This window comes from Ailuropoda melanoleuca, chromosome 12 (assembly GCF_002007445.2).
Source record: "Ailuropoda melanoleuca isolate Jingjing chromosome 12, ASM200744v2, whole genome shotgun sequence".
NCBI lineage: Eukaryota > Metazoa > Chordata > Mammalia > Carnivora > Ursidae > Ailuropoda > Ailuropoda melanoleuca.
The window spans coordinates 49,254,865-49,281,747 of NC_048229.1; the positions used below are offsets into that span (position 1 = coordinate 49,254,865).

General features: G+C 40.9%; 1 protein-coding gene across 1 annotated transcript in view; it reads right to left on the reverse strand.

Moving 5' to 3' along the window:
* Positions 1 to 1,072: 1,072 nt before the first annotated feature.
* Positions 1,073 to 26,883, reverse strand: part of BRD7 (bromodomain containing 7) — a gene marked incomplete at its 5' end in the record, with an annotated part of 35,714 nt that continues 9,903 nt past the window's right edge. Inside the window, 15 exons of the mRNA XM_011218422.3 lie at positions 1,073 to 1,309; positions 1,634 to 1,777; positions 2,314 to 2,457; positions 2,738 to 2,849; positions 4,963 to 5,019; positions 6,786 to 6,897; positions 7,364 to 7,499; positions 7,944 to 8,051; positions 10,091 to 10,166; positions 10,782 to 10,905; positions 12,159 to 12,343; positions 16,656 to 16,766; positions 20,120 to 20,264; positions 23,072 to 23,129; positions 23,471 to 23,600. Coding sequence (XP_011216724.1) covers positions 1,254 to 1,309; positions 1,634 to 1,777; positions 2,314 to 2,457; positions 2,738 to 2,849; positions 4,963 to 5,019; positions 6,786 to 6,897; positions 7,364 to 7,499; positions 7,944 to 8,051; positions 10,091 to 10,166; positions 10,782 to 10,905; positions 12,159 to 12,343; positions 16,656 to 16,766; positions 20,120 to 20,264; positions 23,072 to 23,129; positions 23,471 to 23,600 — 1,698 coding nt within the window. The remainder of the gene's footprint in view (positions 1,310 to 1,633; positions 1,778 to 2,313; positions 2,458 to 2,737; positions 2,850 to 4,962; positions 5,020 to 6,785; positions 6,898 to 7,363; positions 7,500 to 7,943; positions 8,052 to 10,090; positions 10,167 to 10,781; positions 10,906 to 12,158; positions 12,344 to 16,655; positions 16,767 to 20,119; positions 20,265 to 23,071; positions 23,130 to 23,470; positions 23,601 to 26,883) is intronic.

Sequence of the window (26,883 nt, forward strand, 5' to 3'; positions counted from 1 at the left end):
TGTCCTAAAGTGTTTTGAATTTCAATGTTTTCTTGGTCTATTTAAAAAAATTATAATCGAAAGATATTAAACTCTAAAAAGACGATAAAAATACATAACAATTTTGAAGTTCTTTTGGCATACGGTTTTCAGTAGGTTTTTAAAAGACTGGGTTGTCTAAGACAATCAATTTTCCTTCACCCCACTTGTTCTTGCTAAATGTTCGTTTTTCGAAGCCAGGAAAATAAAAATAAAATGGCTTCTAGCTGGGGATCTTACAGGGGCTCCCTGAAGCAGGCTGCCATGTGCTGCCTGGTTATGGAAGAGGACCACATGTCTCCTGGTCTCCTACTCCGTTATCTGCTCAAGCAGCTGACCTTTGTATTTCAGATAAAAGGAGAGGACTCTTAGTTCAGGGGACACGCTGCGGTGGTGACCTGGGAGAAACAGTAAACAGAAACGTAAACTTTCCTTTAAGCTCCATGATTCCCTTTCTTATTTAGCTTCTCCTTTTATGGTAGTTCTAAGTGACACTCTCAAAAATGGAAAAAATAAACCAAATAGGACTACCAGACAGGTCAGTGCTATGAAACTCCTCGTGTGAGGCACCTCATCTTTCTACAGGAGGACATCATCCCCATCAGGTATGCAGGGGACATAACACTAAAAAAATAATTTTAGAATCTATTAGTATTTGTTTTCACAGTGTAATGATGGAAAATCTCGATGGGCATTTTAAAGAAGCGTCTAAGCTTCGGTCCTGCCTGTGAGCCCTAAGAAAACGGCACTGTGATTGATTACTCTGACCCAACTGTGCCCGGGTCCCCTCCGCATGGCAACAGGTCAGAGTCCGTCCTACTCGTTCCTCGTGAGGCCCTTCTTTGAATAAATCATCTAGGTGAAATCTGATAAGTCAGGAACTATTTGGCAAATGCGGAAAAATGAGGGAATTCAATTATTTAGGGGACTTGCTGCTTTAAACGAAGGGTCCTGAAAAGGCTGTTTTATTTCCCAAGTGTTGTTTATCACTTCATCCTCAGACCCAACCCTGGGGGAAGGTCAAGGGGCAACTCAGCTGACAGTACAACACAGCTCATAGTCCCAGGCTCAGCTTTATTACCTAATACAAGTCCAATCTCTGGAACATTAAAATTAATTGTTCCAAAGTTTAATTAAAAACACAATTTACAAATATTTAATATCTTCTGAAAAGCATTTCCAAGTTAAGAATGCAAAAAATATGTACATAATATATAATGAAATACCAGTGAGCTTCAAATCCCATCAGGTCCATACTCGGCAACATCAGGCTTTTTAGGTTCTTCAAAATCTGAAAGGAAAAGCTATGGCTCATTCAGCACTTTTTCCCTTTTAATTAAAAGGTAAAGGTATCATCTGGAAGAATAAGTGCTGACAGCCCTTCTTTACCACGTTCAAGGTTAAAGACTAGATGTACTACTAAGGGTATCATTGTAGGGTTTTTTGCAAATGTGTCAAATCTTTATTTCCTTTACGTCTTGTCTAAAGAATTAATAAAAAGTTTATACAATATCAACATAGACAAAAATCTTTCCAATGTTACTTGAGGGGAGAGGACTGATGTTCCTTTTACTCATAAAAGCCCTCCATCCTCCCAGAGACACAGGGCACGTACCTTCTGTTAAATCGACAACGTTGTTTTCCACGATGGGGGAGGGGATGGAAATCCCCATTGCTTTTCGAACTCCATACGTGCTGACAATGTCGCCTGGAGTGACTTGCTGTGCAAGTTCTTTCAGATTACTGGTCACCTGTTCAGCTAGGGAAAAGAACAGAAAAACAGTTCTAGGTGTTAAAACGTGGTTCCTTTACGTAATAATAAACAAAAAACGAGAGCAATATGAAGCTGACCCTGGAACAGCAGGGGCTGGAGCTGTGCCGGTCCACAGATAGATTTTTTTTTTTTGACAAGCACAGGACTGTAAACCTATTCTCTTCATTATTAACATTTTCTTTTCTTTAGCTTTATTGTAGGAAACAGTATATAATACGACGTACAAGATATGTGTTAGTTGACTGTAGGTAAGGCTTCCAGTCAACGGATGACTATTACAGTAAACTTTGCGGGGGGGGAGGGGAGTCAAAAATTACATGTGGGTTTTCAACTGCACGGGGTGGGGGAGGAGGGAGGTCATTCGGCACCCCTAACCCCCAGGTTGTTCAAGGGTCAACTGTGTAAATGCAAAAAAGAAACCATCCATGGTTCACTTCAGCACCACCTGACACCGTATCACTTCTCAGACGGTTTTCCTTTTAAGTACCCCCGATTCTCCTCTCACCGGAGGCGTCACATACCGAGATGCATTTCCCTGTAGGAGGGACCCAAGAGACAAATCATGTTGGGAGGGGGTCTGGTGCTCAGACGCTCGTTCTGGGCTTCCTGGAGCTCTCGGAGCAATCTGGTGGTCTCATCAAGTTTCCTCTGGAACATTTCAGCTTCTGTGTGGTGTGAAGAACAACACACTAAAGAAAACACGGACACACTTGTGTTTGATCTTGTGCAGTAAAGTGAGTCCTATGCTCTGGGGTTTTGCTATCTACTGAGTAGTCCTCTCTCCTCAAAGGAGTAATCCCCCTCGAACGACATCAACACCAGAGACATGCTTTACTCTTCACCGAAGCATGGCCAGCCAAGATCTTCCTGTGGTGAATGGCTGTATCAATGTGGACTAATGTGATATTAAATCGTGACTGCCTGGGGTCATGAAGTGACACTCACCTTCAGAGTCAAAAACTTCAACAGGAGCACCAAAATTTGTAACTGCTTTCAGTGCTGTGAGCCGGTCCTGATTACTGGAGTCTAAACGCCCTGCTGGCTCTATTTCTGTAATCTGCTTTTAAAAAGAGGGAAAAAAAAAAAAAAAAAGGAAAACAGGAATTATTTGAGCTTGCTAAGCCCCGACAGTGCTAGAATGAGAAATCAGTAAGATGGCTTGTGTTTACAGACCAAGTTAGTCCACCTATTTACTCTGGAGTTAGAATCCTGAGACCTACAAAACCATCTTCCCAGAACACTCGTAAGTGCCAGTCCCCCATCCGGGCCACACGCTATCCACAAATGCATACTTCCCGCTCCTGAAGTGATGTGTCTTACACAACACCCATCATTTGTTCCATCTGGCAGGCACTCTAAGATGAAAGGAATAAGAGCCTTGGTGGAGAGCTTCTGGGCGACTGTGATGAAGCCTCATGTTTCTGAGGCTCGCAGGCCACGTTTTGGCCCCCAGTGCATATGCTTGCACTCCCACAGTGGAGTCTGAGCACAAGCTACTTCCTGGGTCACCTCCTGGCCCCAAAGCCAGACTGTCAGTATTACACAGGGGAGAGAAAATCCTAAAATGGGTGGAGTTTTATTTTTTGGAATGACAAGACTCAGAGTTTCCATAACCTCAACACCGCTTTTGAGGAAGTGATTAGCCCAGATAACAAGTCACCAGATTAACGGTTCCTTCCATTTAGACTCTGGCGTTGCATCCCAGATGTTTATGTGAACCCCCGATTTCTCCACCTACTTAGGCGAAGAGTGTGTGGGGAGAAACTCAGTGTATACTCATGGCTTGGCGTCTGTGCTGGGCCCTCACCACCCCACTCGATAGGCTGGTCACTTTTTACCCAGCCTCCATTCCCATTCTCAAGACTTCTCGTGTTCCTGCCCCCTCAACTAAGCACATGGCCTTGCTCAAGCCTCATTCCTGCAAACACGGTTCTGTGGATACCACTCCCACCTGCATCTGTCCTTTCGTGTGCTCATCAAGTTCTCCTTCCCCTCAGTTACTGGGCTCACATCTGTCTGCTCTCACGTCCGTGCCTCCTCCACTCATTTAACTCTCTGCCGCCTACCTCCGTCCCCACCCATTTTACTGACCCCACTCTGATGAAGGCTACAAATGACAGCCTCCACTCTCCTCTCGCTGGGCCCCTGTGTAGCAACGGACCCTGCTGGACTCCTACCCCCCGTGTCGTCCTTCTCGTGGTTTTTCTACCTTACCTACTGGTCTTCTCCAAGGTTCTGTCCTTCAGCCTTTACCCAGTGTTCTCTCTGGACAATCTTGTTCACTTTAATAACTAGAGTGAAACCTTCTCTTTATGCCAACAACTTCCAGACCCACACACCTGCAACCCAGATCTGGGGGTTCCCCTCCCACTCCAAACAACACCCTGAATCACCCGGCACGGGACGCCGAGTGCAGCTTCTCTCCCTGCCAGAGGGGGGCGCCATTCCCTGCACTTTGATGGGAGCTCACGATGTCATGATGCACCTCACACACCAGGTCCTATGGACTTGACTCCTACTGTACTTGTCTTTACTGTGTATCTTTAGTCCCTTCCTCTGCGTTGCTACGCTCCTCAGTGTTTTGCTCAAACAAGCCCCAGAACTCTTCACGGGTCCCTTCCTCCAGCCCCTCTCCCCTCCACTTTCCTCAGTGCTGTCTTCTAGGGTAAAACCTCAGCATCTCGGCACTGCCTATAGCCTCTCCGTCGCCAGGGCCTCACCTGTGCAGGCCTCCCCACCTCCCCTCCTCTGCCCAGGCACCCCGCGATCACACGCCGACTGCGCTCTCTGCACACGGGCCCCGTCTGCTTCTGTCACTACACGTGCAGTTTCGGCCCACTTCCCACTGCCTGCTGGGAGAAACGTCTCTTCATCTTTCTAGGCCCGGCATGCTCTCTGTGAGGATCTCCTTGGGTACGCGGAGCAGCTGGTGCCTGCAACTACGTTCCTACAACGTGCACAGTCACGCTGAGCGGTCCCCGGGGCCGGCCCCCCGCCTCACATGCTTGTGGGCCACACTAGCTGCTGCTACGCTCCCCATGGGTGAAAGAGCGCTTTTATTTACGGAGATACTCAGTAAATAATGTTCTTTTTAAACAAAGTTTCATCATTTAGGTCTTTGAGCTCATCCTCCATTTAAATATTTTTTATGAAGAGTAAAATATAATCACCTCCATTTCTTTTGCTGTGTCAAGGGTCCTGGTCTGGACTTCATCTTCAGGTGACGGCTGGAAGTATAAAGACAAACAACTTTTTATTAAAAGATATATCAAAGAGGTAACTATCAAGGAAAATAAAAAAATATTAAGAGTTTCAAGGCAAGGAGTAAGAATATGGATATTGGAATTTAACTTTTTTTTTAAAAGATTTTATTTATTTGACAGAGAGAGAGACAGCCAGCGAGAGAGGGAACACAGCAGGGGGAGTGGGAGAAGGAGAAGCAGGCTCCCAGCAGAGGAGCCTGATGTGGGGCTCGATCCCATAACGCCAGCATCACGCCCTGAGCCCAAGGCAGCCGCTTAACGACTGAGCCACCCAGGCGCCCCTGGAATTTAATTTTTAAATCAAAAACAAATTAGATATAAGAAATGGCACTTTGAGAGTATTTGTGAGTCAAGAGCACCTATTACTGGTAACTTCAAGATTGATCTCTCTGTGCCTGAGCAAAAAGCTATACACATATATGAAGATATCTGGTAAACCGCACAGAAGTACCTAATTAATGGAGTCGGTTTTCAACAACAGGTGAATCTATGACAAGGAGAAACTAGGAGGCACTCTGGGGACTATTTTGCATTAAGGGAGCAATATTCTCGGATAGCAGAGGATTACCGTAAAACATTCAAATGCTACGGAGAATGTGAAAGCTTCCCATAATCCTAGCTGTCAGAGACCACAAACACCTAAGCAACAGACAAACGTATCGTGTGCGAAAATCAAAAACGATGTGATCTTTTTTTTGAAAGGCTGTATTATGATTCTTTAACCAATTCCCAATTTTTAAAAAAATTATAAACAACGTATCCTTATATGTAACTTTTTAAAATTTTCTATGATATAGTCTGAGAAGAACTGCTGGATCAATGGACAGAGAAACTTTCGATTTGAAATCTATTGCCCTACCAACCAAATGAAAGTTACTCAATTCTAGCTCCAGACTATCACTTAATTCAGACTGATGAGAGGGTTAGAGGAAAAATATTTCTGAATGGATGTGAAGTGGCATGTTTTTTAGGTCACGTGAGGAAAGCTGTTCCTGTTCGAAGACTGTACAGCAATCCTCACTGAATGTGAGGTGGTGATGGGCACCGATGAGAGTCACCAGGGACCAGCAGCCACGTGGGAGCAGAGGGCAAGGGAGCAGCAGCCATAGCCCTTGGAAAGAGCTAGGACCCCCAGTGACACAGGGTTCTTCTAACTATGGTGACAAGGACATCCTGGAGCTTGACTCTCCTCTATTCATCAGGTGGAACATTTTCTGGTTCTGATCTTGGAGCCAAGGGTGTGAATCATTCCAGATGATGAACTGTGTCCAATTGAACTGGAGACAGTTTACAAGTGTTAATAGCACAGAGCAAAGAGGAAGCTTCTTACCTTCTTCCTTGTGGCTCCACCACTGTGTTGTTACTGAGTAATAAAGAGGAGGACATTCTCTATCACTTCAGGCAACTTAGTTTCAAGCCAGTGAGCGAGACTTCCCTTTTTTGTTAGGGTACACAGCACCAGCCGACTTCTGAGTTGTCAACCCCATTCTGATTCCTACATTCCCAAGATCAGGAGATAATGACAGTCTTCTGGCCCTCACAGACCCTGGTAGCTGACTTACCCGTTTCCTTTCATTGTCCTCCACCCACGGTCCCCACCCAAGCTGGCCTGGCTTTTCAGGGGAATGCAGCTCAGCTGTCACCCTGGTGACTCCCATGGTTTCATAACACCGAGTGACTAATGCTGAGAGCCAATAATAAATTACCCGTTTCTTTAGCAGCCTTCTTACCGTCTCCAACTCTTGCAGGGTTCTAGAATGGCCTCCTTTTGTTAAAACATCCAGTAAACTGTCTGCCATCACATAAGGATAATCCTGGCATGTGGCCAAAAACTCATGGATGCTGAAAGAGAGTGTTGGGAAAGTCACTTCCATATAAATCACCTCCGTTAGCTGAATCTTCCTATCCCAGTCAACTGTTTCTGTCAGACACACCTTAATTTACACCCACGGTGTAAGAATTTCTGTCTGGGTACAACAACCTATTCACAGATTTACCAGTGATAACCTTTAACATCTTGAGTGAACTAAACAATATCAAGAAGCCAGTGAAATGAAATGCTCCTAGGGAAACCTTCAAAGAGAAGTAAGACTCTCTCAATGACGGAGGCTCCAGGCCTCAGTCCTGGACTTACTCCTGCCCTTTGCTTCCTCCCTAAGGTGACCTTATTCACCTCAGGACTTACACGTGTCTCAAGGGAGTCTCGAGGTTACACCTCCGGTCCGGACCACACCCCTTGGATATACACGGGTCTACCAGTGTTTCAGAAGGATGTGGCATTTAGGGCACTGACGAACTGGTCACTCACCTGAAATCACTGGGAAGGTCAGAGTCTTCCCCATAGGCTGAATAGATTAGATCCGAATCATCCTTGCTGATATTTGCAAATGTGGAGTCATAATGTGGAGCGTAAGAACTGTAGGGTCCATAATTCAAGTATAACACTGTCGACAGAAATCAAATTCAAGTGACTTTTTCCCCACAAAGGGGAGACAGAGGAAAGAAAGCAGAAAACTCATTTTGTCTTTTTTTTTTTTTTAGATTTTATTTATTTATTCGACAGAGATAGAGACAGCCAGCGAGAGAGGGAACACAAGCAGGGGGAGTGGGAGAGGAAGAAGCAGGCTCCCAGCGGAGGAGCCTGATGGTGGGGCTCGGTCCCATAACGCCGGGATCACGCCCTGAGCCCAAGGCAGACACCTAACCGCTGTGCCACCCAGGCGCCCCCAGAAAACTCATTTTGAATACTAATAGCTGATTTTTCAGGTTCTTCCAAAGTTAAGAAAACAGCTGATGCATGTTGCAAAAACAGAGTTAAAGAAATGGTAATTATGCTTCTCTCCCCTCCCCTTGCTGCTTGAGCTCAGGAGAGAAACACGAAGCCTTACCTGGAGTGACTTTGTTCCTTTTGTCTTCCTTGAACCCCTGCAAAGTATTCACTCCTGACTGAAGCCTTCCAGTTGTCATTCCCAGTCTCACAGGGCAGTAGCCTGGTTCTGGAACAAAAGAGCGGGCACCGTGTGGGGGGTGCACGTGGTAAGGAGCTGAGGGGTGCTCCGCGGGGTGTCTGCATGCACATTGCTTTGTGCCATCTACGTGACTCTGTCCAGGAGCCCGGGTGGCCCTTCCTACACCCATCTTTCACCTACAAAAATCTCAGCAAGGGAGGAATGTAGCTAGGACCTAAACCTGGTCCTTACCATTATGCTCTACTGCTTCCTGTAATTCTTTATAATAACGCTGAATTTCACTTAAAAAAAATTAAGGATTTAAAGGTTGAAATTTTACTTTGATGGAAGTAAACCAGTAGAAACGGTTAGCAAAAGACTAAGGAAAAATACCTGATAAAAGACAAGAACTCATAACTTATTCAGGAAAAACTGGTCTCTACGAGTCATGCTAGTCTACCCTGGAGGAGGCTGCGGCCACAGGTGACCACGGCGATAAAATGAAAGCACCAGTGAGAAAGGTTGCACACCTAAACTGAGTGTTCTCTCCCTCTCAGCAAGCAGTCTGGAATTTGGTAGGAAGATGAACCTGAGAGGCGAACAGGGGCAAAGCGTCCACCTCAGACCAGGACACTGGCTCTTCGGGATCTGATGCCATGTGAGGAGCCAGGTCAGCCCGGGCCACACTGAGTCTGCCTCCAGGAGCGGGAAATGGAAGAGAGCACAGCAAGGGCAGACAGACCGCTGGACACAAAGAAAGGGGCAGATCTTAAGGTGTCACCTAAATCGTCAGTTGCATCTCCTTAGCACCAAATTTTCACCACAGCTATACTAGAAAGAGCAATGTTCTCAGTCTTGTGGCATTTCCTTTGATCCAAGACCATATCAACTTCTACCGTGAAAAGTTTGCATAAAAGCCAAAAGTGAGGTTCCCCCCCAGACAGCACCAGTGCCTCTTCTACGTGAAGGAACTCCACCAGCATCTCAAGAGCGGGGCGCAACGTTAAGGATGTTAACAGGCGCCCTGGTGTAGTCCTCAAATGCGTCAGGCTCGTCCCGGCTGCTTCTCTTACCCCCATGCCCTCACCCTCAACTCACTTTTTTGGGACCAACCTAAACATCACCTTGCTAAGGAATAAGGAAGCCTTCTCAGACCCCCACACACTAGACGGGTCCCTTCTGTTGTGTCCTGTCACAGCTGCCCTCTTCACACGATGGATCTCATTCGTGTCTCCATTCCCCACCCCACAGACAAAAGGCGCAGGGACTTGTCTCTCCCGTTCTGTTCCCTACTACACGTCGCTCCACCGCCAGCTCCCAGGCCTTGCCTGCAGCAAAACGATAGCTATGGAGACTGTTCACTTAAGTGTCACCGTTCACTTCCACACGCCCGGTGATCTCGCTCATAATAGCAACAGGAGAATGGGTATTTACAAAATAACATTCTCACATTTGCTTATCCCAACACATGATTTTCCTCCCTCGGACGAATGACAAAGTTCTTCCTACATCAAATTTCAAACTATTCCCTATACTATCGCCATTAAAACAGCATCTGAGGAAATAAAAATATGAATGGGGTTCTACAGCCCTGCTTCCCAACCTTTACAAACTTTCTACCAGCCACAGAGAGAGACACGGTGTCATCAGGCATGTATTACCCATGACTACTAAGGTACTACGGGGCATACATATTTGCTCTATTCACTGAAACTTAAAAAGCCGGTCAAATTCATTATGTTATAACGTAAGAGGGTTTTGAGATACCTCCCAAAATAACTGAGTGTACATACCATAGTCTCTTAGAACCAGAGCTAGAAAGTACGTCATTTTTCGGCTTTAATGGTGGGTCTGACATTCCAGGGACTTTTTATTTTAAAGAAAACTGGATCTCTATAGTACCTGCTTTAAGATGAGGTAAAGCCGTGCTAGCTATTAGCACAAAATACACGATGTCTAGCCAAGTTCTCTGGGGATGACCATACAGTTGGATTGCTCAGTATCGGGCTTGCTGTTTGAAAATGTCACCCGGGCTACTGCTCTTTGCCAAATGGCAAGATCATGCACATTCTGATCTGTGAACTTACCTCCTACAATGGGATCCACAGGATGGAGAAGCCCCAATGTTGTTGTTCCATCTGGTTTTCTCCTTTCAAACTCACACTGCAATGACCCAAAGTATTCGAATGTCATACACCATTCCATATATACCACATTCATCTGCACATGTATACGTATCTATCTCACACTAGAAAGCCTTACTTAGATTTAATCAAACCAATATTATGAGTTACTATTGTTACACGGAGATACTGACTTTCCCACCTCTGGCTCCATACACACAGGAGCTAATGGGCTGCAGGAATGAAGGTTCGGGAAACCTCAGGATGGTAAAGAGCTGTGCGGGGCCTTCAGGACCCTCCGTTCTGCCCACTCTATTAAAAAAGGAGGCTACTGGAGACCAGCAGAGGGGAGCGGCCTGCCGAAAATCATGTATTAATCCATTTGGCTTTAAAACTAATGTGCTAAACAATGATTTCAAGAGACCAGAGTATAAATGTTCATTTTCCAAGTTTAGAACACATTAACTTCACTAAAACCCAATAACAGAGGAAAAGATTCATCATGTACTTCACAAATACATTATTAAAATTTCCTTCTCTGGGTATTGTACTGAACCGCTCTATGGCAGGTATGGGTTAGAAGTGCACAAGCAATCTGAAACTGCAAGCCGCAGACGACCAGACAGTAGGCAGTGCAAAGAAAAAGCCCAGTCACCTGGCTGTTAACAAGCCGCCTGGTCAGCTTTCCTCCGGATTCCTTAACGATGCGGTCGATCTGCTCCCGCTCTCTTTCTAAATTATTGCTCTTGCATTTATCTTCAAGCATATCTTTGTCTTTCCTGAAAACACACATTAATACTAAGTAAAAAAAAAAAATAAATAAGATGAAAACATTAAAATGAGTTCCAAACAGCAGCACAACTCAATTGGAGGCATTTGCACTGCGGTCGCCAATTAAAGCTTTGTTCCTCAGTTGCCCAGTAGGGCCCGTAACACACTCGTAGCAAGGCAAACCCAACACCCTGCTTAGTTCCCTCCTTTGTGTGTCCGGTGCTGTTTGTCTTGAGGGTTTTTCTCAATATAGTCAGACAAATGTCAAACATATTTTGAAGGGGGAGGGACACATCATTTTCTTTTTAAAGTCCAGCTTCTAAATTAATTAATTATTTATTTTAAGATTTTATTTATTTATTTTGACAGAGAGAGACAGCCAGCGAGAGAGGGAACACAAGCAGGGGGAGTGGGAGAGGAAGAAGCAGGCTCCTATCAGAGAAGCCTGATGTGGGGCTCGACCCCAGAACGCCAGGATCACTCCCTGAGCTGAAGGCAGATGCTTAACGACTATGCCACCCAGGCGCCCCTAAAGTCCAGTTTCTAAATTTAAAATGAAATCTATTTAAATTGTACAAATCTTAGAAATAGAATAGGTCACAACTTTACTTTCTTTGCCTTATACCAGCAGAAATCCCAGACTACTCACTAGAACCCTGTTCCAGAGCTGCAGGGGAAGTGCGGTGCCTCCAGGCTGCGAGGCAGTCAGTTGTGGGAGTGGGAGTGGGGGGTGGTGGGGTGGTGGTGGTGAACACGACATAACTACGTCCGGCCATGACCAGGGCTGCCTGGGGGGACTGGGGCTGAGATACTGCTCCTGCCAGGTGATGTCTGGTGGAAAACACGCACACACCTCGGCAACAGCCCATGTGTTTAGGAAGTAGCTTCAACCACGCGTAGGTGGCATTTACAGTCTCAACCCCTTCATGGAATGAGGTTAACAACTACAGATTTTTTCCTTAAACAGAGTTCTATTTCAATAAATTCACTAAGTCCCTAAAGATAATTTATTAGTTTTAAAACTACTTTCATAAGAATACACATTCAGAACTCTTTTCTGAACGATGTTTAAACAATTCCATACAGTGCTTTGTATGAGAAGACGGGGATCACGTCACCAAAATGGACTTTCATACCAAAACCCAAGCAACCATGGATAGACCTCGACTTGGTCTTCCCAAGGCAGGCACTGAACCAGTATTCTTCCCCCTTACTGGTCTGAAAAAGATAGCTTAACTTAAATATTCCAAAGATTCTTTACTTTTTGTTTTCTTTATTGGGACTCTTGAAGGCTTGTGCTTCGGGATCTCCAGAGTCTTCCCTTTCTCTCGGCCAGCAGCCGCTGTCCTCCCCACTCTGCGAGGTGTCTGTTCTATCTTTCTGCTTTCGACTTTTTTGCAAGTCGGCCATGAATTCTATGCTCTGCTTCAGGCTCTGAATTCTCTCCTAAAAATATTCAAGAATATTCTCATTGCATATTTGTCATTAATTTTTAAAGTGATGCATTTCTTTCTCACAATGTGACTTTGCACTTACTCTGTCATTAACTAGGGAAGAGAAGCAATTAAATGTAATTACGCCAAGAGAGTATGTTTGGAAACCAGGACAATACAGTCTATTCCTTCAACTCAGATAATTTAATTTCCAACATAAGAGAATGCTTTTTAACTTGACTGCATCATCAAAACGTTCAAAGAGGAGAAAGCATGAATAAATACTAAGAATTCTTTGTAGTATTAGCCTTAAAAAGGAGAATTTAGTTTAATAGCATGTTTAAACTTTATATTTAACAGAATGGCTTATCTTTTGAAATTTAAAAATTATCAGATATTTCAAAAGCGAGAGGATGTGAACATGGGAAGCACCCTTATACTCTGGTATCCTAGGAAAACCACTGAGGATGCTGGCACTTTTCTCTGTGTGAAAGCAACATGCTCCAAGGAGAATAAAAGGTTGCTAGCATAGTTTCTTTCCCAGAAAGCATAATGTTCTTCTTACCAAAGAAGTCTTGTTTCCATTTTGTGAAACATGTACTTAATTTTCCACTGCATTGATATGCTGTGAAATTTTCTTTGTGGTTAAGGGCTTGAGGTTTCTGGAGGCACATTTGTTTCTAGCGACTATTCTAACTTTTAACTCTGAGCACTGTCACTGGATAAGATATGGAGTGCAGTCTCCTTAGCGCTGCTTGGCAACGCCAGGGAAGACTTTTGCAGGATAACAGAAACAGAACTGGAAAGGACCAGAGGTCATTCAAATAAGAACAACATAGCCCAGAAATGCTAAATGCCTCACCTAAGGTCACAGAACCAGTGATGAAGGCCAGGCCTCCAGGGTCTCACGAGGGGCCCTGTCTCATCACACTGCTGAATTAGCAGTGCAGGCTGTGAGAGCCTCTAGAACACGCACCTGCTATTTTTACTGAACTTTTATTTTAAAGTAGTCTTAGAACTATCCAAGTACTATATTTCATTGTAGACAAAGATTTGGGTAGAGGAGAAAATACAAACCTTGTTAATTTATCATTATGCCGCTATTTCTCTAAGCATTACGCATACTAGCAAATTAGAATTACGCTATTTGTTAACATGCATTTTTTCATTAATAAATTACAATCATTTTCCCTCCGTATCACTAAATACTCTTTAAATAACGTGTTTTTACTTAGTATTTTATCCTGTGTACCATGGTCTAATTAACATTCCGCTTTTGGACATTTAGATTATTTCCAAGTTTCTACTATTACAAATAAAAGTCTCATGAACATCACTGTAAAAAAATCTCTCCAAGAATATCTTTTTAGGATAAATTCCCCAAAGTGGGACTGTATATTAACTACATTAAAAAAAAAAGTTCCTAGAAGTGGAAACCCTAGGTCATCAGGCTTTTGATATATACTGCCAAACTGCTCTCCAGAAAAGTTTTATCAATGTATATATCAGTGTTTGAAAGTTTCTCTGAATCCTTATCAAACGGAATAGTATTTAAAAGAATTTGCCAATTTGATTTTTAAAAACATGTCTTATTTTAATATATACTTAAAAAATATTAGCGAGTATGATTATCTCTGGAACTCTTTATCAGCCACTTGCGTACGTCACTTAGGTAATTCCTCACCCAGCTCTCTCTAGTACCTGAATCAGAGGCTGGCATACTGCAAGGGCTCAATAAATGGTGTTAAAGGAATGGGCTTAGATCATGAAGTTTTCAGTTATCTTCTTATTTCCACTCTAGACTTTTATAAAGCAGAACCTACATTAAAAACATTTTGGAATTTTTAAAAACATACACAAAATTAAAAGAATTAGAGAAATCTTCTAAATTTCAACACAAATCATTGAAAAAGCTGAGTTTCATTTTATTTTGAAGTCTTTTTTTTTTAAAAAAATAATGAAGATGTCTCCAAATCAGCATATTTATCAATCCTCAATTTTACAATATTAAATGACTGAAAGGGCTTGACTCTTTGCCATAGCTAACACTTGGGTGCTTACACATGCAGCAGGCATGCCTGCCTGGCTTCACGAGGCAAGGACTACTGAGGCTGAGGAAGGCTGCATGGCCTGCCTAAGGTCACTCAGCGTCTCGAGGGCACAGCCAGGACTCGAACCCTGATTCCAAAGCCACTACGCTACAAAGAGTAGTCTGTACTATTTTGTTTGTAGTATAAGACAGCATTCTAGTGTTCATCTAGGAAATCAAAAAAGTTATTTGACTATGTCCATTCTTTATAAAAATGCCTACTAATAGTCACCATTTGTGTGTAAATGAAAAAAATGATAAATGACTGCTCTACAATCTTTACATTGAACATTCAAAACCAGTGCTCTTTTAAAAAGACACCATTCATGGGTGTGCTGGGCTCCCTTGGGAGTACCGCTATTAGAAGAGTTAACTCAGAAGATCTAAATTTAAACATTTAAAAATCACTGTTGTAAGGATCCCTCCCATTTAGGGTGGAGAGAACAGTCAACAGGAAGCTATAACACAGGATGGGTAGGGCTCCTCAACAGGAAGAGATCTGAAAAAAAGGAAGACAACAGAGAGAGAAAAGGGAAAGTGGAGAAGAAAGTTTATTTTCTGTGCTTCCAGCCATCCCACCCCCAGTAAAATTCAAGAGATACTGGAATCTTTTGCATGTTATATTAACTACATATTTGAAGAAAAGAAAATAATGGTAAATCAAAGTTGATAAATTTACCTGGGATACTGAAAATTCAACTTTCTCCCCAAAATTTAATGTACATATTTTGGAGTGACTACAGACTACATTTGCAGGGTGCACTTTTATTTCAAATGTAATAACAAGCATTTGTAGATTTTTAAACCTGAAATATGGCTTGGGTCTGGATTCTGAGTCTTCCTGCAAAGAGTGGGATAAACATTTTATAGTCCCCTTCCCTTTGTAGATTTTGCCAAAGATGGGTAACTGGTTCACATTACAGTTTCCTAAGTCTGTAGGAAAGGGCAGGAACTGATGCTGTCTGAATATTAGGAGTGCAAGAATAATCATCAGTCCAAATGCTTTCCTTTCCTCAGTTAAATGGATCCAAGAATCTTTTTAGAGCGAAGCACACAGACATCTGCACACCAAGACAAGTCTTTAAATGTGAAAGTGCGATACAGATGGCCACTGTAACAAGTGGGAAGCCATGTGCATCTACACGACTCGTGCTCACTCTCCTGTAACTCCGTGGAGTCTGGGCCCAAGCTCTTCATTCTGATTTCTTTCTAATTCCTCCTGTCTTATACCCCCGCTCATCTCTTTTTCGCAAAATCCCTCTCCTGCCTTGCTCTTCTTTCTTGTAGTCTCCTGCCTACTCTAGCTCTTATCGAGAGTTGGCACCCTAATGTTAGCAATTATCTTGGGAGACCGCACTTTAAACCACCTTCTCCACACATGAGAACACCGAGGCCCAGCGTGGTTCATGTCTTGCCCGAGGTCCACAGTTAGAGCAAAGAGCTTAAGCCAGAACTCCGACTTCCTGTCGTGGTAAGGCGCCAGCATCATCTCAGTTAATTTCCCATCCTACTCAGAACCGTGAGTAAAACCTCAGACTCGACCTATCTAGCGAGCTCTCCTTTGCTCCCAGCAGGTGCAGAGTGAGCCCCTCAACTTCCGCACCCCCCACCCCCGCCTTTCATCAGCGGTTGTTCTGAGACAGCACGTGTTTTTTTCTGCCATTAACCTCTCTTTTGAATAAACTGTCATGTTTATGCTGTCTCATGAAGCTTGATGGTGAAGTGTCCCTCCCACCTCAGCCACCTTACTATGGTACCAGTTCTGGTCTTTCCAGGGAGAGTGCTCCTGTGGGAAGGTGGCAATGAGCACGTTACTGCTCGCTGAAATTTTCTTTCTTTGTATCGGAAGGAGTTCCTGTGCTTCAACATCAGAGTCCACCCTTCCAAGGGAAGTAGAGAGCTTTCCCCCTAAAAGGCCTCGTAATTCACCGAATCAATCTTATCCTGGAATGCAGGGTGATGTTTCTTTCACAGCAAATATCAATCTGGCGACTAACCAATTCAACAGCCTCTAAATAATTAGTAGTGAATGCCAATATTTATTTGTATCAATTCCAAATGAGAATTTCCTGCTTTAATTTTCTTTATATGAAAACTTTTTTCATTTACTATTTCCTACTTCAATGCAATCTGCCTATAAAACTAGTACCATACTGGATCTCTATCGCTCTAACCAAAAAACAAAGGTTTGTAGATCTTATAATAGTTACTATTTATGAAAAAGAATTTCCTTTACCTGGCTAAGAATTTTCATCCCTGAGTGCAATAGCTTCTTTGCAGCTTTATAATAAATGGTCTCGGGTTTGTTGTAAATCATAGCATTAGTACACATTAGTTTGAAGTTATCCTGCAAAGAGAACATCAAGGAGAAAAATGCATTTAAAACAAAACATTAAGCACCTTCTTGTCCCTGTTTGAAATCATTCAGGTCCTTGAAAAATTAAAACAGATAAAACTAACAACCCTATCCTTTTCTTTCACTGTTTACTAAACAACATTAACGCAATTTATGCACGCTTCAAGACTAACAAAAGGAGTACTGCTAAGTTACCTTAAATATTCTACTATACTTCTTTCCAAATTCTTAAGACATTTTATAATGAACTACATAAACCTTTAGATCCCAAGATGAATTTTTTTTTTTTTTAAAGATTTTATTTATTTATTTGACAGAGATAGAGACAGCCAGCGAGAGAGGGAACACAAGCAGGGGGAGTGGGAGAGTCTTGAAGAAGCAGGCCCACAGCAGAGGAGCCTGATGTGGGGCTCGATCCCATAACGCCGGGATCATGCCCTGAGCCGAAGGCAGACGCCCAACCGCTGTGCCACCCAGGCGCCCCCCAAGATGAAATTTTTAAATGGATTTCTTCACTATACTCTTACTGCACACAAAAAGAACCGGAAGAAAATACTTCTATTAAACAGAATAATTTTGGGGTTTGTTGTTGTTTTTAGAGAGAGAAAGCGAGAGTGGATACGGAGGGGTAACGGGAATGGACAGAGGGAGAGAGAGAATCCCAAAAGCAGGCTCCTCACCCAGCACAGAGCCTGACGTGGGGCTTGATCTCATGACCCCGAGATCGTGACCTGAGCCAAAATTAAGAGTTGGACCCTTAACTGACTGAGCTACCCAGGCACCCCTAGAATAATCTTAACTGAGTTCATATAATTAAAAAATATTACTTCTAGTTTTAAAACAAACAGCTTAAGTTTCCATTTATGAATCAAATAATTTCAAATCTTGATGAAAACTGTGACAGGGCTAAATTATCACAATATTTTTTAGGAAATCCAAATTAACTGAACAAAAATATTAAAATATTTACACTAATTTTAAGTGTTTGGATACTATCCTAAGCTAAACATAATTTGCAGAATGCTACAAAATCATGCCAATGTGAAATAAACCATACAACCTCAAAGAGTTGGAACATGTAACCAGAGTAGCCAGATTATCAAAACTATACTTTTGGGTTAAATTTCAAAGTACCTACATGTGCTGGAGAACTCAATTCCACTGCATAGTTCCATGGTTAAGTAATTTTTTTTTACATCATATAAATGTGGCAGTGATTATGCCAAGGTCTGAGTTAAAATGGTAAAAACCCAACAACAAAAAAATTCCCCCTAAACAAACTCCTCCTCCATATCCAAAACAAACATTCAAACCCCACTGTTTAATAACTAGTGACGACAGCTTAGGACATTTAAATGGAATAAAACAGGCAGACTTAGTACTATCTGAAAGCGTATGAGAAGACAGACTCCAGGGTCACAAGAAGTCTGGTATTAAAGTGGATGAGGTATGTGTGGATCCTTGTCCCTGCTGAAGTCTCTAATCAGTAAGAATTTGCTAGATCCTAGATCTTTCAGAATGTGATGAAAGTCATGCATCCACTCCTCAAGCATATAGACACACTTCAGGTTGAACACAAAATTTTTCATGTGATTTTAGCAGGTTCCCCTTAAAGGCTCATCCGTGGCTTCCATCCAGAGGACCCCATGGTAAGGACCCTTGCTATAGATTTTCTGAAAAGCTTCCATTCCATTAAGAATTATTAAATATATATTTTGGGAAATAGAGGCAAGTGAGGGAGGACATCAGATGACTATTACTTATACCAAGGGACCACTGGGAAAGAGACTATTGGATTATTATACTGATCTGATCTGTTAAGGCAATCTGTAGATCCCATGAATCTTAACTGTCATGTGCTGGACTTTGGGGTAATGGCACTTGGTCATTCAAAAAGCTAAATGACCTTTCTGCATACTTTTCAAGTAATTAAAAAAAACCCTGAAGAACCTAGTGAGCTGATAAGCTAATTAATATTACATCAGGCTATTGATTTTTCCCCAAAGGAAAACGTAGTAATGTAGAAAACTCCAAAAAGTGAAAGTATTAGTTTATTTCAATTACAACAAATCTTAATAATCATTTGTGCAAAAACACTTAGGGGGCACATTTCTACTCTCTCCAGTCATCATAAAAGAAAGATCAGAGGAAAACTATTCACTAAAAGAAAAAAAAAAAAAAAAAAAACCCTGTGAAATTTTTTTCCAGTAAGCAATAAGGAGGTCAGAAATATGCTGAAACAAACCGTTCTAGCCTAATTTTCACCAGATGAGAAGTTGGGAAAGTTTCCATTTCTCTGAATACAAGAGAATGTAATTCAGGTTTCCAGAGTAAGTGGAATGTTATCTATGCATTCAAATGGACAATAAAGATAGAATTAAATACTGGTTTTATTCATAAATCTCACCGATCAATATGTGGATTAAAAAAAGTAAAAAGATAATCTGTAACTGATCAGGGTCTAGCACTTAGATAGGTCAGGTGAATACTATAGTGTTCACGTAGGAAAAATAAAGGCAAAACCAGGTATTATTTAAACCAGTTAAGTTTGGGTGGTTTGATACAGAAAAAATTTTTAAGAACATGTGGTTCCTTTCTTTGAAGGTCAAAATGAAAAGTATACTGCCGAAATCAACATATATCATGACTACTTAAAGACAGAAAAACTTCCGCTGTAACATCAGACACACACATCATCCTCTCGTGCCTTATGGGTTCTTCACTTGTAAGTTTTTAATTTCCTTCCTCTCTTTCGAAGAAAATATGCTAAAAAAAAAAAATGCAGCCAAATTGAGTTCAGGAAGCAACTGACTTTCATCATAGAAGTGTAATTAAACTTTCGATTAACTATTTCTGGACAAGCCAACTTATCCTCTATTTAAGAGACACGCTACACCTTAGTTGTTTAGAAACAGGAAAGGAAACTACTCTGTCACAACTTTCATTTAAGTATCAATTTTATCTATATTGGTCTGAACTGAAAAATCAGATATTTTTTCATTTTAAAGGTTGAAAATAAACATTGTAGAACACAATGAAATTCACAATTTTTCTAAAATGCCCCCAAATAATAAAAGACAGCAGATGGGTTAGTTTGTCTGGTTTTCTATCACCAAGCTCAAAAATGTTTTCTGAGACAGAAAAATATAAATATTTTGGATATTAAAATAAACTTAATTCTCTGCAAAATAAGAGGTCAATGAGAAAGTTTCCTATTACCAGAAATGCAGATTTCTACCAACACTGTGTATATACAGTATCCAAGAGTTCGACTCTCAACTGAATAGTTATGTTACTTTGTATTAGGTCAATTTTCCAATCACAACATAAGTAACCATAGTTACCTTTAGTTCTTCTATGGACTGGTAATCATTGTTCTTAATCTTTTCTTTCATGGTGCTAAAATCCATTGGATGCTTAATAATCATGGAGTAGCCAGGAGCAATAAAATCAGTCACAGGAAATGAAAAGAAAGCACTTGGGTCTTTTCTGTGAAGAAACGAAAAAGGCAGTTTTATTTCTACTACAAACAAATCTGGTCTAAGGGCATAAGTCAGAAGAACCATTTCAGTGTAGAAAGAATTTATAGTATGCTAACATGTTCTTCACTGCAAATTGAAGGAATGATTTTATTTTTTTAAAGATTTTATTTATTTGACAGAGAGAGAGAGAGAGAAAGCGAGCACAAGCAGGGAGAGTGGGAGACGGAGAAGCAGGCTCCCCACTGAGCAAGGAGCCCGATGTGGAGCTCGATCCCAGAACCCTGGGATCACGCCCTGAGCCGAAGGCAGGCACTTAACTGACTGAGCCACCCAGGTGCCCCTGAAGGAATGATTTTAAAGAGTCATAACTAATAACTAGGTTAAGATGTTTTACATACTAGTTGTACCCTGAATACAGTGAAATCTTTTAAAATATGCAGCCTAATTAATCGGTAGCACCTCCTACACAGGGAAAAATGAAACAAAATAAAAGATCTAAGGCTAACTGACCAATGTCTTGGCTCTTGGGAGATAAGCACTATGTATTTTTATCAACCATAGGGGAGAAGACAGAAAGAATAACTCTAACTGCACATCTGCAACCTTCCATACTGATTTATAATTGTGAGCTCGGATTCTTGGTGGGCCACAGAATTCATGTGAGTATCTATATTTTCTTGATCAGTGGATCCGAGTTCCAGTGTGTGTAGGGGAGTACTCAAAAAACGGACATTAAACAAGTCCTCATACCACCCCCAAACTTAAGAACCAGTGCTTTCTACTGTAGGCTCTCAATTCTGGCTGTGCATGAGAATCAAGAGAGGAGCTTTAAAAAAAAATTCTAGTTGCAGCGGGTGGGGAGGAGGTGGCTCACCCTAGACCCACTACATCAGAATCTCTTGGGCAGGAGGGTTTGTCCAGGCACTGGTACTGGTAGGGATGAATACCGGTATTGCGGTATTTGGCACTGGTAATTCTAGTACTGACAGGGTTGAAAATCACTGCATATGATGAGGTCATTAGATTGATTTTTTCCTCTGGAAAGCTGGCAAACCAAAGTTTTCTTACTCCAAATAATCGTAACAATAAAAATGGTTTAAAAAGTAGTAATAGGAGCAACTTTTAAAATGTATTTACCACATGCAGGCCCAATGGTAGGTGCCTGATGTATTTCATATCTAACCCTTACAAGAGTCCTCAAGGTGGTGGCAGCCTCACTTAGAGATGAGGGAACTGGGGCTCAGAGGTCAAATCTTTTGTTCTAGGTCATAAATCTGATGGAAGTTAGAGCTGGAATCTAAACTCAGCTATTTGTTCTTCCTTAGCAGGATGCCTAGGTTGTGAGACTAGAAAATAAATAAGCCAAAACACAGTCAGTCCCTAGTAGTTACTATGAATAACAACACTGATCATCTCTGGAGGACCTCTTCAGAGCCAATTATCCACAGCCCCCTAGAATCGGTCATTTTAACAGAACCCTAATCAACTACACTGTTTATCAGCATTTGGGCTGAGCCTCAAGGATGATGAATTAGTAAAAACCATTCAAAAAATGTAGCTCTGGGTTCTAAACCCCAAAACATTTTGAGAAATGTCAATGTCCTTGGACTGAGACCTTTTTTTTTTTTTTTCAAAGATTTTATTTGAAAGAGACAGAGATGCATGAGCAAGGGGAGGGGCAGAGGGAGAAGCAGGCTCCCCACTGAGGAGACAGCCCAATGTGGGGCTCAATCCCGGGACCCTGATCTGAGATCATGACCTGACCTGAAGGCAGACACTTAACCAACTAAACCACCCAGGCATCCCCAACAGAGACCTTATTAAGTGGATTTCTTTTAAGTTGACATCATTAAGCTACATCCCAGTTTTATGTTACAAAAAATACAACTTCAAAGGCAGCCAAAACACTTTATGATCATACATTCTAATAGAGTTGGAATACCTACTGCTTACCTGTTCATATTTAGGGACAAGTAATGAATGACTTATTCGAGTGCAAAGACTTGAGATGTAATTTTCTCAATTATCCTGTAACACCAAGAAGGGAGGGAGGCCACTAACTTTTCATCTTAACTGCAAAGCTGAACAGGTGCTGAATACAGAGAGCACAAGAGGCTTTAACTTACAAAAAGATTTGTAATGTGTTCTGGGGTTGACACCGGAGGACAACCCAGTGAGAAGAAAGTTCACTATGAAAATATATGCCCTCTATCCATGAATCTTCTGCAAATAATATGTCTTTGAGCTGAAAATTCAAATTCTGAGACAGGTATCAAAAATATGTATTTTAATAAATACAGAGTTACTCTTTTCCCCTTGATTAACTTAATATTAGTTTAATCTAGATACTGTAATTTTTAGAACAAAATTTTGCATGTTAGAGACGGTCAGAAATCCTCTTTGTTTCTTCTCCCAGACTTAATAATTATTGAATATTCACAGCACGATAAGCACTGAACGAATATATAGAAGGTATTTTCATCTATTAGCAAAGTGAAAATATCTGTATTGTTTATTCCTGGTTTAAAACTTTAACATCAGAAGTTACTTTAAAGAGAAATTTGCCATTAAGAGTATTATGTAACACTCTTCAAGTTGCCAGTTAAAACAAACCAAAGGAGAACATTTAAAAGTCAGCTTCTTAAAGTACTTTCTACTGCCAGGCAAAATATTTATCATCCACTTTAAAATCAAGTACATTTGGATCTAGGCCACAAAATGTGGCTTTAAATAATCAAAAATAGAGAAGTGGTTTGGATCCTATATTTCCCATTTTAGTTTCCAAGTTATAAAAATGTTGGAAAAAACATTTACCTCTGTAATTGTCTCATCAGCTGATTCAAAGCTTCTTGAAGGGGTGTCTGTTCTACTTCTAAAGCAAAGGAAAAAGAGAAAATGTTTTCAAAAAGGAAGATTCTACAAAGTATAGTTTATCTTATTTTCTTTCTATGACTTACCTCGTAACTATCATTAAATATCTCATACAGAAATTCTATTTCTCTTACAAATATACTGAAGTATGAGAATATCAATTCAAAATTACAGTGAATTTAAAGGTCTTATGCAGTGACAGAAAAAAGAAAACTTAAAAAAATTCAATTAAACAGCTTTTGAAATTTAACTTAAAAACTAAAAACCCACTCTCCCTGGCTACAACCCTTAAAATAATTTCAGCCTCCTTATTCAGGGAAGTTAATTCAGAGTTATTCCAACCTTCTTGTTTGGCTAAAGAGCTTGTGAGAGGCTTCTCAGGAGGCAAGTCTAATCTTACAGGGGCCTGGCACTGGAGGTCTTTTTCTGCCTCATTCTCCACACGGTCCCGATCTCGCTTCTTTTTATCCTCCTAAATGGAACAAAGGGAAATAATTAAGAAATACTTCAGAATTAATACCTTTAAAACAAATAATACTCATCTCATTGGAAAAAAAAACCCCAAAATAAAGAAAAAAGACATCACTCAGAAGAAAATAGATTCTTAATAATGAAATCTTAATGTATTTTACTGCCATCTACTGGAAAAGGAGAGAATAACAGTTCATACAGGGGGAGGGGGAAGTAGTGCTTCTATATCCTGGAAATAATCAATTAAAAAAATACTACTATTCACAAAAGCAAGATAACATACCTAGGAATAAATCTAATAAAAGATGCCCGATACCCTATAGGGAAAAATTATGAAACATTACTGAAAGATCATTGTGGAAGGCCTGAATAAAGGAGATATACCATGTTCATGAATTGAAAGACAGTCAATTCCCAAGTAATCTATAAGTAAAATGTTATTTCCGTGAAAATTGTAAGAATTTTTCAAGAAATTTGACAAGCCAATTATATAATTTATCTTGAAGACTGAATCAAGAATAATCCACACAGTTTTTTTTTTTTTTTTTTTTTAAAAGATTTTATTTATTTATTTGACAGAGATAGAGACAGCCAGCGAGAGAGGGAACACAAGCAGGGGGAGTAGGAGAGGAAGAAGCAGGCTCATAGCAGAGGAGCCTGATGTGGGGCTCGATCCCATAACGCCGGGATCACGCCCTGAGCCGAAGGCAGACGCTTAACCGCTGTGCCACCCAGGCGCCCCAATCCACACAGTTTTGAAAAAATCACTATAAGTTGTATCTTATCAGATAGTAAGTATTTATATAAAGTGATAATAATTAAGACAATGTGGATCTGACACAGGGACAAACAGACCAACATATAGAGTCCAGAAACAGACTTGTACACATAGAAAAGTCTTGTTATATCAGAGGTGGCATTAAAAATCAATGACAAAAGGGTAGTGCTGGGATAGCTGGTTATCTACATGAAAAAGAAAATAAAATTAGATCTCTACCTCATATCAGAAGCAAAAGGAAATTTCCAGATAAAGACTTAAATGTACAAAGCAAAGCTTTAAAACTTCAGCTAAATATAAAGAATCTTTATGACCCAAGAGTAAGGAAAGATTTTCTTACCCATAAGCAAAGCCAAAAGACTAGCTATAGACTGAGATAAAGTACTTGAAACACAAAAAACTCGTATAAAATACTAGCAAAAATTACATGAAGAGCATTTATTCAGGTAAAATTCAGGTAAAAAGGGAAATGGGTAGAAAATAGGTAAAAGATATCACAGGTAATTCCTAGAAGAAACCTGAAATATCAAAAAACATGAAAACTAGCGCAAGCTCCCGAGAACTGTGGGAATTATAAATTTAAAAACCAGAAGGCACTTCCTATCTCTCCGACTGGCAAAAATTAAAATGTCTGAAAATGTCAAATTTTGATAAAAATGTAGAGAAACTGGGTTCTCATACCTTACGGGTGGGTGAGTAAACAGGTATAACCGCTAGGAGAACCATTAACAACACCTGGTAAGGCTGATGATTCCTTTATCCTACTTCTCAGCTATTCTGCTCCTGGGCATACACCCTAGAGAAACTTCTTTTCACACAGTATACATGAAAACAGGTATAAGAATATTTACTGCCACACTCTGAAATAGTAAAAAATTATGAACAATCCAATGTCTAAAAGGAAAATGGCTTAATAAATTATGAATATTTACACAGCAGGTGAAAAGAATAAGCTAAAGTTATATTGTATCAAAATGTATAATGTTTCGAAACCATTTCTAGAGACAAAAGTTGAGAATATGTGTTATCAGTTTTGTAGTTTGAAAATGTGTAAGCGTATATTATTCACAGATCTACGTAGAAGTAGTAAAATTACAAAAACAAGTATGCAAGTGATGCAAATGAAACTCATGATAATGTTTCGCTCTAGGGCAAGAGAGAGGAATGGGATTCTGAAAGAACACACAAAAGGCTTCATCTGGATCTATACTCTAACTTCTTTAAAAAACAACAACAAAAAAGCCCCCAAACCAAAAAAATCAACCAAAAGGTACAATGTTGAGATCTGCTAAAGCTGGGTGGTTGGTATCCAGGTGGTAGTTTCATCGTTGTTTTCTTTTTTTTTAAATTTGTAAAAAAGTTGTCCAAAAATGTCTATCTTATGCCTCTGAGAATCCAGATTCTCAATAGGATCTTATCGCCTCCAAAACTATTTTCTTGGCTTATGTCCCCATTTATTGTCCTAGAATCTAGAGCAGTGGTTCTCAAAGTGTGCTCCTTGAGCAGCACCATCAGCTGGGAAATTGCTACAAGTGTAAATTCTGAGTTCCCATTGTGGCTTTCAAGCTTCAGTGTGCATCGGTATCACCTGAAGAGTTTGTTGAAACATTAATATCTTGGCCCTGTCTCCAGAATTATCCATCTAGTAGGTCTAAAGTAGAGCCCATGAGTATTACCAACAAGTTTCCAAGCCGTAACAGTGTTGCTGCTACAGGAATCACACTTTGAGTATCACTGATACCAAGCTTCCCTTCTGAGGGTCCAAAGCATCTAATACAGAATATACAACTGGCTTAAAAGCTCCAGAGAAAAATGCTATAAACTGTACTCATCATGCACTTGATCTCAGCTACCATCAAGTTGATTGGTGTCTGTTTTTTATGGCTTCGTGGCAGATTCTGGAGCAGCAAATTTTGACTTTGGAAAGTTTTGTATCTTTTGCCCGGGAAACCTGGGATGAACCTTTTGCAGGCTGGCAGGTTTCCATCTGTTCAATGGAAAAAGACCCCCTAGAGACACAGATTCCTTCTTATTAAATGTAAATTGTGGAGTGAGGACAGCTTGGAAGGCAATAGGCACTCTCCTAGGTGGAAAGAACCAGGGCCATAGTTCCAGGAATCTAGAGCAGGGGTTGGCAAGCTTTTCTGGTAAATGGTCAGATAGTATATAACTTAGTTTTGTGGTCCATAAGGTCTGTCACAACTACTAACCTTTGCTGCTGTGGCATGAAAGCAGCCAGACAATACATAAATGAATGGGTGTGGCTGTGTTCCAGTAAAACCTTATTTATAAAACCAGGTGGCACTGGCCATGGTTGGCTGATGGTCTATAGGCTCAAGTTCTAGCCCAAGCTTCATCCTTAACACACTCTGTGACCTTCTTAGGCAACTCATTTATCATCAGGCCTCTTCATCATCCACAAGATAGAGATTTAACTGATTTTATTCATTCTAGAAAGTCAATGAGATGGTGAAATGAGGTCAAGTAATAGAAAAATTGAAAAAGT